This window comes from Asterias amurensis, chromosome 8, assembly GCF_032118995.1.
Source record: "Asterias amurensis chromosome 8, ASM3211899v1".
Taxonomy (NCBI): Eukaryota; Metazoa; Echinodermata; class Asteroidea; order Forcipulatida; family Asteriidae; genus Asterias; species Asterias amurensis.
In genome coordinates this window covers 9,110,054-9,125,231 of record NC_092655.1, presented here as the reverse complement: position 1 = coordinate 9,125,231, position 15,178 = coordinate 9,110,054, and the positions used below count along the sequence as shown (strand labels likewise).

Sequence of the window (15,178 nt, the reverse complement as noted above, 5' to 3'; positions counted from 1 at the left end):
GTTGGCACAACGTCTTGTTAGCCACCTAAATATTATGTACTGAGGGAACCTAAATACTACGTCGGCACAACGTCTTGTTAGCAACCTAAATATTATGTACTGAGGAAACCTAAATACTACGTCGGCACAACGTCTTGTTAGCAACCTAAATATTACGTGTTGAGAGAACCTAAATACTGTGTTGGCACAACGTCTTGTTAGCCACCTAAATATTATGTACTGAGGGAACCTAAATACTACGTCGGCACAACGTCTTGTTAGCAACCTAAATATTATGTACTGAGGAAACCTAAATACTACGTCGGCACAACGTCTTGTTAGCAACCTAAATATTACGTGTTGAGAGAACCTAAATACTATGTCGGCACAACGTCTTGTTAGCCACCTAATTATTACGTACTGAGGGAACCTAAATACTACGTCGGCACAACGTATTGTTATGAGCAACCTAAATATTATGTGATAAGAAAACCAAAATAGTCTACGTCGGCACAAGGTCTTGTTTTCAACCTAAATATTACGTATTGAGAGAACCTAAATACGTTGTCAGGACATTCCCCTTGGATGCGACCAATGCTAACCTTATCACAATGTTGTAACAATGTAATGTGTTAGCTGGGGATCTCCAACGCCCAAGGAGTCAATAACTGATTTTTTTTTTAATTGGTTGTGGTTCTTGAGATACGGTCACACTTCCGGTTGGTCCCCGAAGTAATTAAGGTCAACACTGGGTCACGCCTAAGCCTAATCTCAATGCCCAAGGAGTCTATAACTGCACAAGCCGCAGTTTCGTTTTTGTCTTGCAAGATCCTTTGGAGTTTCCCAAGTACCACAGATGCTAGCATCAGTTGCTGTTCTTTCTCACAGGAGGACTCATTGGCTGGTGTCAAAAATTGAATTGTGACACTTGCTCCAGTGCTGAACCATTGATTGTGATGTTTGTTGTTGTGTCATGGTCTTCAAGTGTGAAGACCATTACTTTTGTCTGTGGAACATTGATCTCCATTTACAGACAGTGGACACTATTGGTAATTGTCAAAGACCAGTCTTCTCACTTGGTGTATCTCAACATATGCATAAAATAACCAACCTGTGAAAATTTGAGCTCAATCGGTCATTCGAAGTTGCGAGATAATAATGAAAGAAAAATAACCCTTGTCACACAAAGTTGTGTGTGTTTAGATGGTTGATTTCGAGACCTCAAGTTCTAAATCTGGGGTCTCGAAATCAAATTCGTGGAAAATTACTTCTTTCTCGAAAACTATGGCACTTCAGAGGGAGCCGTTTCTCACAATTTTTTTTACCACTAACCTCTCCCCATTACTCATCACCAAGAAAGGTTTTATACCAATAATTATTTTGAGTAATTACCAATAGTGTCCACTGCCTTTAATACTTTTTGCTGGTGTCACGGACTCTGTAAAGTAAAATCTGGATATCAGCTTCTGTCTCTGCTATCAGAGCAATGTACAGTCGTCTGCAAAGCGTAGGTCCCGCAGTCTGTCCCGTCTACATTACTCCCAAATTGGTCACACTCAGCAAAAACCTCTGACAGGATAGTCTCCAGGAGGAAGTTGAACAGGTCAGGGGACAACAGACAACCCTGTCACACACCAATTTTAGTTAGAAACTAGTCGGTGTGTTCGTTAGTTATTCTGATGCAGCTCTTAGCCTTGCTGTAATAATAATAATAATAATAATAATAATAACAATAATAATAACCAAATTTACAGAGCGCCTTTTCCAAAGGATACAAAGCGCTAGGGATAATGCAACCAAAAACCCAAAAGAGAATAAAGAATAGTAAGCAAAAATACAAAAAGTGACAGAATCAAAAACACATTAAACAATGTGTTTTTAAAAGTCCTTTAAAACTGTTCTACAGAGAAGCGTTCCGGATATTTGTTGGGAGTGCGTTCCAGTTGCTGGGACCGGCGATGGAGAATGCACGGTCTCCAAACTTCCTTGAGTATCGAGGTACCACCAGATTGGATTGAGATCGAAGACCCTCACGTTTGGGTTTGCTGAGATCCAATGTGTCTGTACAGATCCTTAATGATGTTGATCAGTTCCAGGTACGCCTTTTGCAAGATCGTGAACAAACCAAAATGCCATACACGGTCGATTGTCAACAAACACCTTTCAACCTTGTTTCTCTAATATTGGTGTGGATGACAAGTCTTGGGGCAAAGTCCTGTTTCTCTGTGCTGCGACCTACTTGAAAAACCTGGCTGTTCTTCTGACAGAATAGCTTTGATGTATGGTTTAAGGTGCCTTCTTATTATCTCTAGGGGAATTTTGCTACCATGATTGATGGTAAGACCGATGGTCTTTTGGTTTCCAACCGGAAATGGGACATTATATCTTTTTGATATAAACATGTTTTTTTTTTTTTATTGGGGGGGGGGGGGGGTTGGTTGTATGGAACAAATTCTGATGTTGATGTAATTTAACATTTAGATTTGCCACAGTTTTGTAACTCTTGTTTCGTCCCTGCCCTTACCCGCCCCCCCCCCCCCCTTTCACCTACTTACACGACACTACCTGGAGATAGGAGATTAGCCTTGGGTGACTGTGACCCCAAGTTAACCTTAACTTCCAGGTCAACCGGAAATGAGACCATATCTCAATAATTACACAACCGATTTCATTTTCTTTTTTCCCCAGTTTTTATAGACTCCTTGGGTATGAAATATTATTTTTGAAAAACCGTAATCCCATGTTCTTTACTTCTAACCATGTTCTGCTGGATCCATCACTTTTTACATACTCCATTGAATTTGTACACGACTAATCTTTTAGATTCCTATGTAGGTTGTAGGTTTAGGGTGTTTGTTAAAACGAATGTCGCTTTAATAGGGTGCTGTAAAAGGTATTGGATTGGGATATACCATTGTGTAGGCTCTACCTTATCATATTTATTAGTATGAAAAACACATTTTTGTAACTGTGATCATCATCAGGTGTCAAATTACGCTAATGAAAAGCTTTAATGAGTTTTTTTTGGCAGACCTACCAAGTCTCACGCATTTAGGCGTGAGACTTACGCGCCGCAACCATTTTCTCACGCATGTGGGCCAGACCGGAGAAAAAAATAAAAAATAACGACAATGCAATGCCATATTGCGCACGTGTGTACAAAAAACAAAGTTTGCACAATCTTCAGATTGCATGCAGTTTATCAGAATCACCAACTTGAGCTGCCGTACAAACCTAGCGCAAATTTGTAGATTGCGCACGCTTTTGCTCTCCCAGCAGATTCAGCAGACAATTCGGCAGAGTGCAAATCGCACATTGCGCACAAGTTTGTCCCGATTTGTCTAGCAAATTCGTTCATTGCGCTCCATGAGCATAGACTCTTCAACAACAGGCAGAAGTAGTGAGTGGAGGATTTTAGGCATAATTTTTAGCAAAAAATTGATCTTTCGGGGGGAAATAATCTGACACAATCAACCCTCTACATTAAGCAGCAACATCTCCTGTGTACCTCATGTGAGTTTGAAGTATACTGAAGAGGTTTTTGATGCGTTTTGAAACACTTCTTTTGTCCATAAATAAATTTCTGGGAAAAAAAGTTTTTTTTTTTTTTTTTACAATTTTTTTTTGGGCGGCGATTTTGTTCTCCGAAAGAGAAAAACAGGCCTTCCAAAATGATTTTTTTTAGGGGGGGGGTAGGCTTCGAAAAATCTCACGCATAGCTGGCCTCTGAACTTGGCATCTCTGCCTTGGATCGGTCGAGGTGGTCCGTGAAAAGCATATTTGAAACCGACTGCTCATTGGTAGGTAGAAGAGTTACACTTGATTGAGATTGAGTTTTTGTTTGTCTTTCCCCTTCACATTGCTTCAAAAAGTTCCACAATGCTAGGCAAATGATCAAGATTTTTGACTTTCTAGATTACCTATAGTTTCATTGAGTACTACCTGAAGTAATAACTTATCTTCCACTTGTTGCTTCATTGCAAATGACTACCTTTTTATAGTTCTACCTTTGCATATTTTTGACTTTGCATCAGCTTTCAAGTTAACAGCTGTACTGTTTAAGAGAAATAATTCAGTTAAATGCTCTGTGATTCAGATGCAGTCAATGATTACCAGGCTTCTTGTTGTGGTGGGCAGGGAGTACTCAAAGGTTAATTTATACATATTAAAGAGCCAGATACTCTCAATTGGCCATGTTGTTCTAAAGTTTGATACCTTGATTTAGCAGGTATTCTTTTTAGCAGGTATTCAAATTAAAATTCATCAATGTTCATTCATTATTTGATCACACAAATCTTCGTTTTTGTTGTCAATACAGATTCCCGTGTTAGTTTTGTCTCCAATACTTGCACCATCTGTCATTCCTTCACCTGTAAGGCGACAAGGTCGTAGGCGCCAGCTGCTATTTTCTGATTTTGTGGATAATATCACAAAGTTGTCAAAGCAACACATTAGAAACAATATGGCAACATCTAATGATTTATGCCATACATTAGAAGAGGTGAGATATTTAACTCTTTGAGAAAATAGGATCTCTGAGTGTATTTTAAACTTGTAACTATGTACTTTAAGCCGAGGCAAAAAAGGAACATGTTTAGCATCTGGGTTTAAAAAAAAAGGAGGAGGGGCTTATTATTTATTTATTTCAAGATGGCCACCATTCTTTTTAAAATGTCAAACATCCATTGTCTTTTCTACTGTTCAAACACACAATACAAAAATAAAACATGTTGAACAAGACGTCGAAAAGAGGAAGGGCCCCCCATTTTTTTTAAACTGCTGCTCGGCCCTTTTTTTAAGAAGACAAATGGCTAGGCTATTTTCAAAATTTATTTTCTTGCTGAGACAGTTTAAATATATCCCTTCTCTCCGTTTACAACAAAAACAAAATCATTATAGCTTTAAAAAAAAAAAAAAAAAAATAAGGGGGGGGAAATAATGCAGTCTCTAAAAAGGAAGCAAGCGGAGACGCTAAACATGTTCTTTTTTACTTGGCCTTATAAACAATTATATATATTACACTGTTAAGGCACTTTTCACAAGATCAAAAGTGTTTAGCCTTACCCAATTACTTTCTTGTATAACTAATTGAGTTTCAATTTCAAGAAAACTTAATACTTTTGTTGTTAACAATACTTGGGTTTGCATTAGTTATGAACAAGGATGGTGTCGTGGTCAATTGGTAAGAGCAACTTAAGCTCTGTGGCTTCCGTTTAACAAATTGTGGGTTCGAATCCCGTTTTACTTGTGTCCCTTAGCAGAGGCATTTAAACTCTTGTATTCTATTACAGAAAACACATCACCTCCGATACCTACATGTACATATGCATTTCTAATGCGCATGCGCTGACACAAATCCGCTGACACAAAACAAAGGCTAAGACGTCACCCACACACACTGCGCCCCTCAGTAGCCCATACAATTCCTCCTTCTAATTTACTTTCTCTACTTTTTTTTTCACGGTCCTTGCGTGTGGCCCTATCATGCTTATGGAGGAATTTATCTCTTTTCATAGGTTTATTGTTCACCTTATACTAGTTTTTCTGTTATTTTCCTTCTATGGTGTTTTTATGAAGTCTTTACTTCATTCTTCTGCAGAAATCTATGTCACAGGCCCATTTGCATAACTTTATTGTGTCTTACCTATATCAATGAATTTGGACTACTGGACTAACTGTGAACTGTGAACAAATTGGCGCTATTTCTAGTCCTGTTGTTCTCTTTTTATTTAATTTTCTGCTGCCTTTTTAAAGTTCTTTTGAGTTATTTATATAGTCTTTGCATCATTCATCCGCAGAGATAATTGTGGTACCACTGGTACGTCCTTCTTAATAACTTTATTCAATTTTATAATATATCAATGACTTTAGATGACTGTCTCATCGTGTTTCTTTCACAAACAGTCGCTCTTCTAGCCTTGTTTAGCAGTTTTCCACAACCTAAAAATAGGTTTCATCTTCCAAGGCTAGTCTTCCTTAGCCCCTTCTCAGAATGCGATGCTCCTCGGTGCCTCCCTCAACTTGACTAGGACAGAGGAGACTTCACTGAAGCGTCCCAGAGTTTGGGAGGAAAGCTTTCAACTCTCTCTCTGTTTAGCATCACTACCAGCTCGAGTTTGGCTTTGTCCCCAGGGTTTCATGGCACATCTTTCAGATCTTTGCCGTGAGGCAGAATGTACTTACGACCTCTTCAACTGCACCTGTTTTTAACACTACTGCCCGAGAAGGGATCCCCTTTTCAAGTATGGTTTCAAGTGGACTCCATTATCTTAGGAAACTTTCCTGCGGAACAGTTTTCCACGCCCTTTCCTTCAGTGATCTTGGTCTTAGATGCTTCGGATTTGCAGGTTGTTAATCTTTTTCCGTTCAGTATCATCTTTTCTCTCTGCTGGAACTCCTGGCTGTTCAAAAGGCCCTCCGACCAACTACAAGCAGGGTGAAGAATCACTTAGGGACCATGGATAATCAAAGAACGCGGCCGCCCACGGGCAGACATGTTCCAGAATGTGGTCGTTCCAAAAGTGTCACGCGGCAGTCCTAGGATGGGTTAAGCGCTCCAGTGATTTTTAAGGTCCCTGACATTATGGAACTCTATTGTTGGTGCCTTTTGTTGTTCAAATTGTATGGACAAAACAGCTCATAAGTAAGCCACAAAGGGGTGAAGGATTAGTGTCTGCTGTCTAGCTCAGGTATACACCAGACGATGGGTTTGAGATAATAAGTATGTCCATGTGCGACCAACCCCCTAGCTTGCTGAAGTCAATATGCTACTGCCATATAAAAAGTTTAACTGTTAACAATTCTTAAATTTGAAAAGATCGCTAAGTTATTTTATATCTACATGGTTCATAAAGATACCACGAAATTCTGACTGGGTCGCATCATATAAAAACACAACGCACACAATTACACAGTAAACGCACTATCCAGCAACACACACACATAGAGTGTTTTCAATTTACAGACCTGTAGTCTTTTTACTTTGTGGCAACAAACTGTAATGCCAGAAACATTGAACGCTAGATGGCTTTCCTCAATAATTCGTAAGTGGGGGAGTAACCCCCTCTGTTGGTAAACACGCGACAGCTTAAAAAATTATTCATAAATACCTCAGACTGTTTCGCTATTCCTATTGGTCATGTTGGTGGAGAGCGGGTCACGTGGGTGTGTATAAACCTTTGTTTATGACCAGTAAAAAGTGTTGAAACATGGACGTGACACGCAAACTTGCACCTGTGCTTTTAAGACAGTTTCTTCATTCCTATTGGTCGAGAGCAACTGCTGAAACAGTTGTGTCACATCATGCGATACGCGCACAGCATTCCCTTATAAGGAGTTGTTTACCCGAGGGCGGCAGAGGGCTTTACCATTTCATAGCTGGAGGGGTGTTGTGTTGAAAGAAATCAATGAACAATTTTAGTTTTTGCATTTATTTTACTTTTTGACCATAAGTGTTGATGTTTTTTGACCGAAAAGGTATTTATGAATGGGAATCAAACTCGTTGGGATTAAACCACTAGTTGAAAACATCTTCACCACATATTGATTCCCTTAGTTACAAACGCCTTGAGATTAAAGACTCGATGTGTCTGCACATGCTTGGGAGAATATGGTGTTTCCCGAAAATTGCAATAGTAACCAGCATTGGTGCGTGGTGCCCGAGCTAGAACCATACAACATGTCGTCGCTGGTGGGCATGTAAACGACGTGGTGACTTTGGAGCAGTTCCTTGGAAATGTTTAGCGTGTTTAAGAAAAACTACAGAATGTGGTGGCTTCATTGTTCAAACTTTAAACATTTCTGATACTCTGGTTGAACAAAAAAGAGTATGATTTTACTGTTTATTCTGAGATGTTTTTCTTCCTGATTTTGTTTTTTTCTGTTGTATTTTCCAATATTTTTTTATATATCTGCGGTTATGTTATATTTCAAACTTTATTTAATGAAACGAACAAAACATGACCATCCATTAAGATTCGGGATGGCCCCAAAGCCAGTCTTGTTTAAGGATGTTTTGAAATACATGTTGAATTTAAATGTTTATCTTTTTTACGAAAAATCGATGGAAAAAAATAAATAAGGGATTGTGGCCTTGAAAAAGGATGCGGGCGGTAGGCAGCGGGCGGGGACGATCAACTGGTGTATTCAAAAAAGAGAAAAATGTCTTGGGTTATACAAATAATAGTAATTAAAAAGTTAATAAAACGGTCATGACGATTTGCATAAAAATCATTTTCAAAAATAGCAAAGTATAAATGAAAGAACCATGTAGTAAACACAATTTATGTTTACTTGACCAAAAATATTTGCTTCAATTGAAACAAGAGGAGACTTATTGCACCGAAACAACTTGGGTTTATCTACCCAGTAAGCCAATTATTACTACACATTGGTTCTGGGCCAACACCATTGTTCCAGTGAGTCTCCCTCAAGACTGGGTGGTTGGGGGAGAACGCGTACCACTTGGTAGGTTTTCTTTTGTTTGTGTTGTCACGCGCAGGAACGCGTCAGGACGCGGCCGTTCCCCTGACAGTTTTCCATGCTCCCTTAGTCCTCGTGAAGTCAGTCAAATTCACCTTGTGTCCTACATGTACATAATACGTCGGGGAGGGACTCATTTTTCTTCCCTATGCTAACCTGGAGCCTACTCACTTGGTGCCTCTCCCGTCAATTCTCTCTACAGGCGAGCCTCCTCTCAGGGAAGAAGATCAACTTCACAGATGCCCTTTTCGCTAGGGAGAACAACCCCTACGAAATGGTCCCTTCATCGTCTGGTGGCCTAACTGATCTTCAGCCTAGACACCCTTGATCTTCTCATTCGATCTCCCTTTACTTCACCTAGCGACCATATCATCGCACTCAGGCCGTATTCAACCTTCTACATGTACACCTGTCTTCATCCTTGTGTTTGGATGCTATTCAAGTCTTCCCTCCAAACGGCTGGCCTTGCTTCTGATGCTGCTTCCCTTGCAGCAAAATATAGACGATCCTCCTGCAGAACAAGGTTTGACAATTGGTGTACCAAGGAGTAATTTGTTCCCTCTTCTGCATCTGTAACTAAGGAGATTTTCTACTCTCCCCCTTTAATTCCGGCCTCCAGATAAGCACTATTCAAGACTACAGATCAACCTTCACAGCAGTACATCACAGGTTCGACGATGACTCTCACTTCAATATCACTGCTTTACCTCAACTAATTAAAGGCTTGTTCTTAGAGGAACCACCTATTAAGATACACGCTCCTTCTTGGGACCTCGGCACTGTCCTTCGCAGTTTGACAAAGCCTCCTTCTGAATCGGCTTGGTCTTCTTTTCCTCTACTCGACCTCTTGTCAAGACAGTCTTCCATTAGCAGTCTCCACAGTTCACCACAGAAGTGATTTCCATGCTCCTTCAACAGAACCTGGTCTCTTTTGTGGGAACATGAAGGTGTTTGTCTTGCTGCATGTATTAACTTCCTAACCAAGAACCAATCACTGAGGTTTTTCCCCTCCAGAAATATTTGTCCTGAGCTTGACTTCTTTCTCCAAAGTCTAAGAAGATAAACTTTGGTGCCCTGTTATAGCATACTTGAATTTTACACACCAAGGAGCTACATGGGAAAACTACACAACTCTTCATCACAACGCTTTGACCGTTCAACCAACCTCAACTGGTACTCTTTCTCGATGATTTGTCAAAGTTATACTACCAGCTACGACCTCTACTGCCCAGTCACGGGGGTCTCTACCAGGGGAACTGTTGACGTGAGCAATTAAAAGCCCCCCAGATTCACACTCAGCCACACCACAGGTGCCCCTAGTACCTACTCTGGCACGGAACACACTCCCTCAACCAGGGGGTAATAAAAATAATGTTAGAAGTTCTTTGAGACGCTGGAAAACTGTTTTTTATAATAATTGTTATTATTTATTTATTTATTTTATTTTTTTCTGGTTCCTAAAGATAAAGCCCATTTAAATAATGTTTATAATGTTACTTTTGGTTAAAACAAATCTGTAAAAGACTGCAGTTTGCTCAGTTTAAGAGAAATAATTGCCAAGTTATGTATTTTTGAGTATGTCACCGGATGGCACTGTCATGTGGAGGAAGGTAAACTGGCAAACATTCTTAGCACCAAAATAAATAATTATTGATTGACACCACCTTTGTCTTGCCAACTTTTCTTCAGATATTCCATTTTGTCTAAAATCAGAAGCATGTGAAATATGAGTTAAAGGCACTGCACAGGTTTGGTAATTGTCAAAGACCAGTTTTCTCACTTGGTGTATCCCATTATGAGCATAAAATAACAAGCCTGTGAAAATTTGGGCTCAGTTGGTCATCGAAGTTGCGAGAAAATGATGAAAGAAAAAACACCCTTGTTGGACGAATTTGTGTGCTTTGATAGGAAAAAAAGACTTCTAGCTAGAAGTCTTTTAATATTTTAGTTAGACATTACCCGGTTTCTCACAAACTACGTTACTTCAGAGGGAGTTATTTTCCACAATGTTTAATACTAACAACAGCTCTCCAATCCGCGTTACTAAGTCGGTTTTTAAGTTAATATTTGTTTTGAGTAATTACCAAACGTGTACATATACCTTCCCTTTGTTATAGTATTATGCATTGTATGTTTTTAATATTTAAAGGTCCTACATGTTCCATCAATGACTGTAGTGATGGCTGCTAAAGATTTACTGGCGTTGCCTGGAAGAGAAAGTAAGTTGAACTTTTCCTTTCATTTTTTTCCACTTAACTGCTTATGTTTCACTTCAAGCAGTATTCGCATTGGTTTTAAATGCAAATTGTTAACTTACCGATATTAAGTGCAAACAGCCGGTAACTTACCAGTAAGTTGTCACCATGGCGCTGTTAACTTAACAGGCTGATTCGAGCTGTGGTAACTTAAAGGAACACGTTGCCTTGGATCGGTCGAGTTGGTCGAAAAGCGTTTGTAATAGTTTGTTATAAAATGCATATGGGTAGAAAGATGTTGTAAAAGTAGAATACAATGATCTACACAAACATGCCTCGAAATTGCACGGTTTTTCTTTTACCTCATCGACTAACACAGTCGGCTATTTATGAGAGTCAAACTTTTGACTCCCATAAATGGCCGACCGTGTTATGTAGTTCGCAAGGTAAGTGGAAAACTTTGCATTTTTGAGGCAAATTTGTGTGGATCATTATATTCTACTTTGAAAACATCTTTCCAACCATATGCATTTTATAACAAACGGTTACAAAAGCTTTTTCATAGACCAACTCGTCCGATCTAAGGCAATGTGTTCCTTTAACAATGTTAACTTACAGGGATAGGAAGAATGCAAACTCACTAGTCTGGTAACTTAACAATATTGTCATGTGACTTTTATCGAAAAAGTCTGCTGATGTTCGAACCACCGCGAGTAATTTCAGGTTAAAAGCATGGTTTAGCTGTGTTTATTACCAAACACAAATAAATCCAAGTGCGTACAGCTGTTAACTTACCGCGGGCCGGTAAGTTACCAGACTTGAAAGTCCAATGCAAACGCGGCTTTAGTTACCTGTTCATGATTTTGTAATGTCGTTTAATTAGTCTTCGAGAAAGACTCTGCTAGGGTCAAAACGTCAGGCCCTTAACCAATATTTTGCATGTATACCAGCAACAACTAATTCTAAAGGTGTAACATGTAGGAGCAAGATGAGTAGGGAACACTGTATGCAAACATATTACAAGTATCAAAGGTTTTGCTACTTTTGCATTTGCAATTGATCTTACTATACCTCGTACATATTCATGACCGAGAGTCAAGTTCTTACTGGTCCATTCATCATCGCGTGCCGGGTGCTATTTTTGCTAATTACCAAGCACGCGCAGGAGTAATCACACCCATGGTTAATGCGGGTGACAAGTAGAATAGCACCCAGGCAGCCCGGGCAATATTCTGCAGTACAGCCCTCATGTTGCCATTGAGGCACGAATGGACCGATACATGCGAGACGGGCAACGTGTACTCGTACTTGCAACACGCGAGGGAAGCTCGCTGGTTTGTAAATCAAACAAGGGCGCCTCTCGAGACGAGGGATCCCACATTCAGTTTGGAAGCAGCTGTATGAGACAAACGAGCGGGGACCTGCGAAACTATCGAGTGCCCACAAAACAGAAGGAGCGCTGCACACGCAGGGACATTTTCAGGGATTGTCCATCTTCTTTAAATTAATGTACAACATTTTAAAACAGATTTGCAGTTAAATGACAGGTTGATAAGCTAAGGTAATATGTCGGCAGTGAATATTATTCATTATGTTTTAAGATATACATGTACTGTAACGGCAACTGGAAAATAAAACGGCATCCTGAATCTCTTACATAATGTTATTAAGTATTCTGACTTTGTATCTGTGATTGTTTTACGCTCATGTTTTTTTCGTAATTTTAGCCCGAAAAAACTAGTCCACTTTAGGGTTTTTGAAAACTCGCACCCTTCCATGGTTCCCTCAGTTGACATTCGTGTAACCAAAGCTGCAGCGCTTGCATTATGCTATAGAATATGTGTGTGAACCAGCGCGCGACCCATCGCGCTGCAGCATATTGTGTGACGTAATTGAGTGGAGGGGAAACCGAGTAAGCGAGTGTCGCAACACGACACGTCGTTTGTTTACAATCGTAACATCATCAAACGATGACTTGATTATGATGACTTGATTATTCCATGAATATTCGGAGACGTTCACCAAGTTAAGACAATACCGAGATCTTGTTGGTGGATGTACTCGAAATGCAGTTGAGAATACGGAAGTGAGTTTCTTTCAATTTCCGAGAGACCCTGTACTGTCCATAGAAGGGAACGGGTGCGTTTCGTGACCAACACAACAAAAGATTTGACGGTGACAAAAATGCAGTGCCGATTTTGCGGACGACTGCCGAACTAAAGAGCACCTTGGGATTAAAGAGTTACTTCAGGCTGAAGACAAGGTCTATTCCAACCATTAAAGCGCCAGACGGTGCCATCATATCACATTCACCAGCGGAGTCAGCCTGCTGGGGCACAGGAGAAAACCAAGCGATCAAAACGATTACTAGCAATAGCATGGCATTCGAAAAGTGCCGGGTAAGCATCTATTTATTTCTATTCATCAAGCGATGACTAATAAATAAACTTGGTTCTAAGACTTCAATCAACCATTTCTTTTGATTGAAAAACTTAATCTCTTCACAAGAGATTTTGTTTTTGACTGCCCCCATACAAGCATAAAAAACAACTCCTTTTACAACTTTTCACATAATTTTACAAGTCTCCCATCTTGGTATTTCCTTGTACGTAGGCCTACACTGTATGCCTATCAAGCATGGAGGCTACAGCCTTTACCTTGTAATTTACACATTGCCTTTCTGGTTGGGTCACACAGCCTTCAGAGGTCACACAGGGGGGGTGGGGCTGGGTGTTGAGGGAGGGATGACTTTGCTTGTATGGGGAGGGGGGGCAAGTGACAATGAATAAAAACACACTTTTTTATTTTATTTGTTCTAGGTTTTTTTACGTGGGACAAATGGGGGGTGGGGGTGTTCTGGAAATTGTCATGTGGCTGAAAGTAGTAGGCAGATGTGTAATCTCTTAGTCAGTACATTTTTTTCTTCTTGACCCCCCCCCCCAGTTATATATTGTGTATTGTTGTGGTCACCCCCTCATATCTTTCGGGAAAGCCTTGAACAACAAATGTACTTGTAATTATGGCAAGAGAAATTTTACCTGATTCTACATGTACACAATACAATGCGAATAATTACACACATCAACTTGCACTTGGGATATTTTTCACTGAAGAGGTTAAATACAATAATGTTTGTTTTTATCTTTTGTTCAGGTTTTGCGAGAAGCTTTGGCTGAATATGATGCCAAGTACGGTGACCAGGAACCCACCAGTAAACAAGTTGTCAAATCTATGAGATAGGAAGCTCAAGCACATGGAAAGAGGTAATGAAATAGTTTACTGGTCTGTTGCAATAAACACTTCCAAAATTGCCTTTTGTTTAGGGGAGATATATTCAACTGCGGCAAATAAGTTACTTTTTTTTACTTCGTGTATTTCATATATCTCTTTAAATTCACAATTTCCCTCAAAATTTAGGACGAACAAACCCCTAGGTTTTGGGTACATAGGCCTAATTTATATCTCTTCCAATATTACATACAGAATTTTCCCATGGAGACTGACATCCTCGGCGAAAACCCTATCAGTCAGCCAGCCATAACTACAGCCACAGTTTCTTCTGTTCAGACATTGAAAGCGGTAGGTACTAATAGTATTTAGCTTGGAATACTTCACAGAAGCATCTGAACATTGTTATTTAGGTACATAATAGTTTAAAAGTGTTGTGGTGATAATAGCCATTTAAACTTAGGTCTCATAATATAAACTAGTCCTCGCATTTCATTTGTTTACTTGATATGATACCACATCAAGTAAGGGAGGAAGAATGCAAAACATGAACACATGGTTTCCACACCCTCGGCAGTGTGTTCATTTGCTTTTGTATGCTCACTTGAGATGTTAAATTTGCATCGGGGATAAAGAATGTTAATTCTGGTTTTTACCCATACACCGATGTGTGTTAGTTCTGTATACTCAGTACTTCCCGAGTCCTGTGAAAAAAATATCACAGGCATGTTACTCGGGTGGGATTCGAAACCACGACCCTTGCAATTCTAGAGCAGTGTCTTACTAACTGGACTACCCTGGTTGCCCAGTAGCTAGAGGCAGTTTGAATCCTATGTTTTGGCAGCAGGTACCGCAACGATATAAGAGATGTTAAATTTGCATCGGGGATAAAGAATGTTAATTCTGGTTTTTACCCATACACCGATGTGTGTTAGCACTGTATACTCGCTGCTTTCCTGAGTCCTGTGAAAAAATATCACAGGCATGTCACTCGGGTGGGATTCGAAACCACGACCCTTGCAATTCTAGACCAGTGTCTTACCAACTAGACTACAGAGGTGTTAAAACTACAGAGGTTGCCCGATAGCTAAGAGGCAGTTCGAATCCTATGCCTGTGATATTTTTTCACAGGACTCGGGGAAGTACTGGGTATACAGTGCTAACACACATCAGTGTATGGGTAAAAACTAAAATTAATATGCTCACTTGATTATAGGGTCTGTGATAATCTGCTCATATTATTGCTCCATGTATACACATAGGTTGTTTCCAGTATGTCTAGATAATCTTCCAGG

At 39.8% G+C, this 15,178-nt stretch overlaps 1 protein-coding gene across 1 annotated transcript in view; it reads left to right on the top strand.

Annotated features, from left to right (window-relative positions):
• The window catches only part of LOC139940815 (meiotic recombination protein REC8 homolog), a 418,728-nt gene that overhangs the window by 215,070 nt on the left and 188,480 nt on the right, over window positions 1–15,178 (top strand). Inside the window, exons 10-11 of the mRNA XM_071937199.1 lie at window positions 4,298–4,480; window positions 10,610–10,679. Coding sequence (XP_071793300.1) covers window positions 4,298–4,480; window positions 10,610–10,679 — 253 coding nt within the window. The remainder of the gene's footprint in view (window positions 1–4,297; window positions 4,481–10,609; window positions 10,680–15,178) is intronic.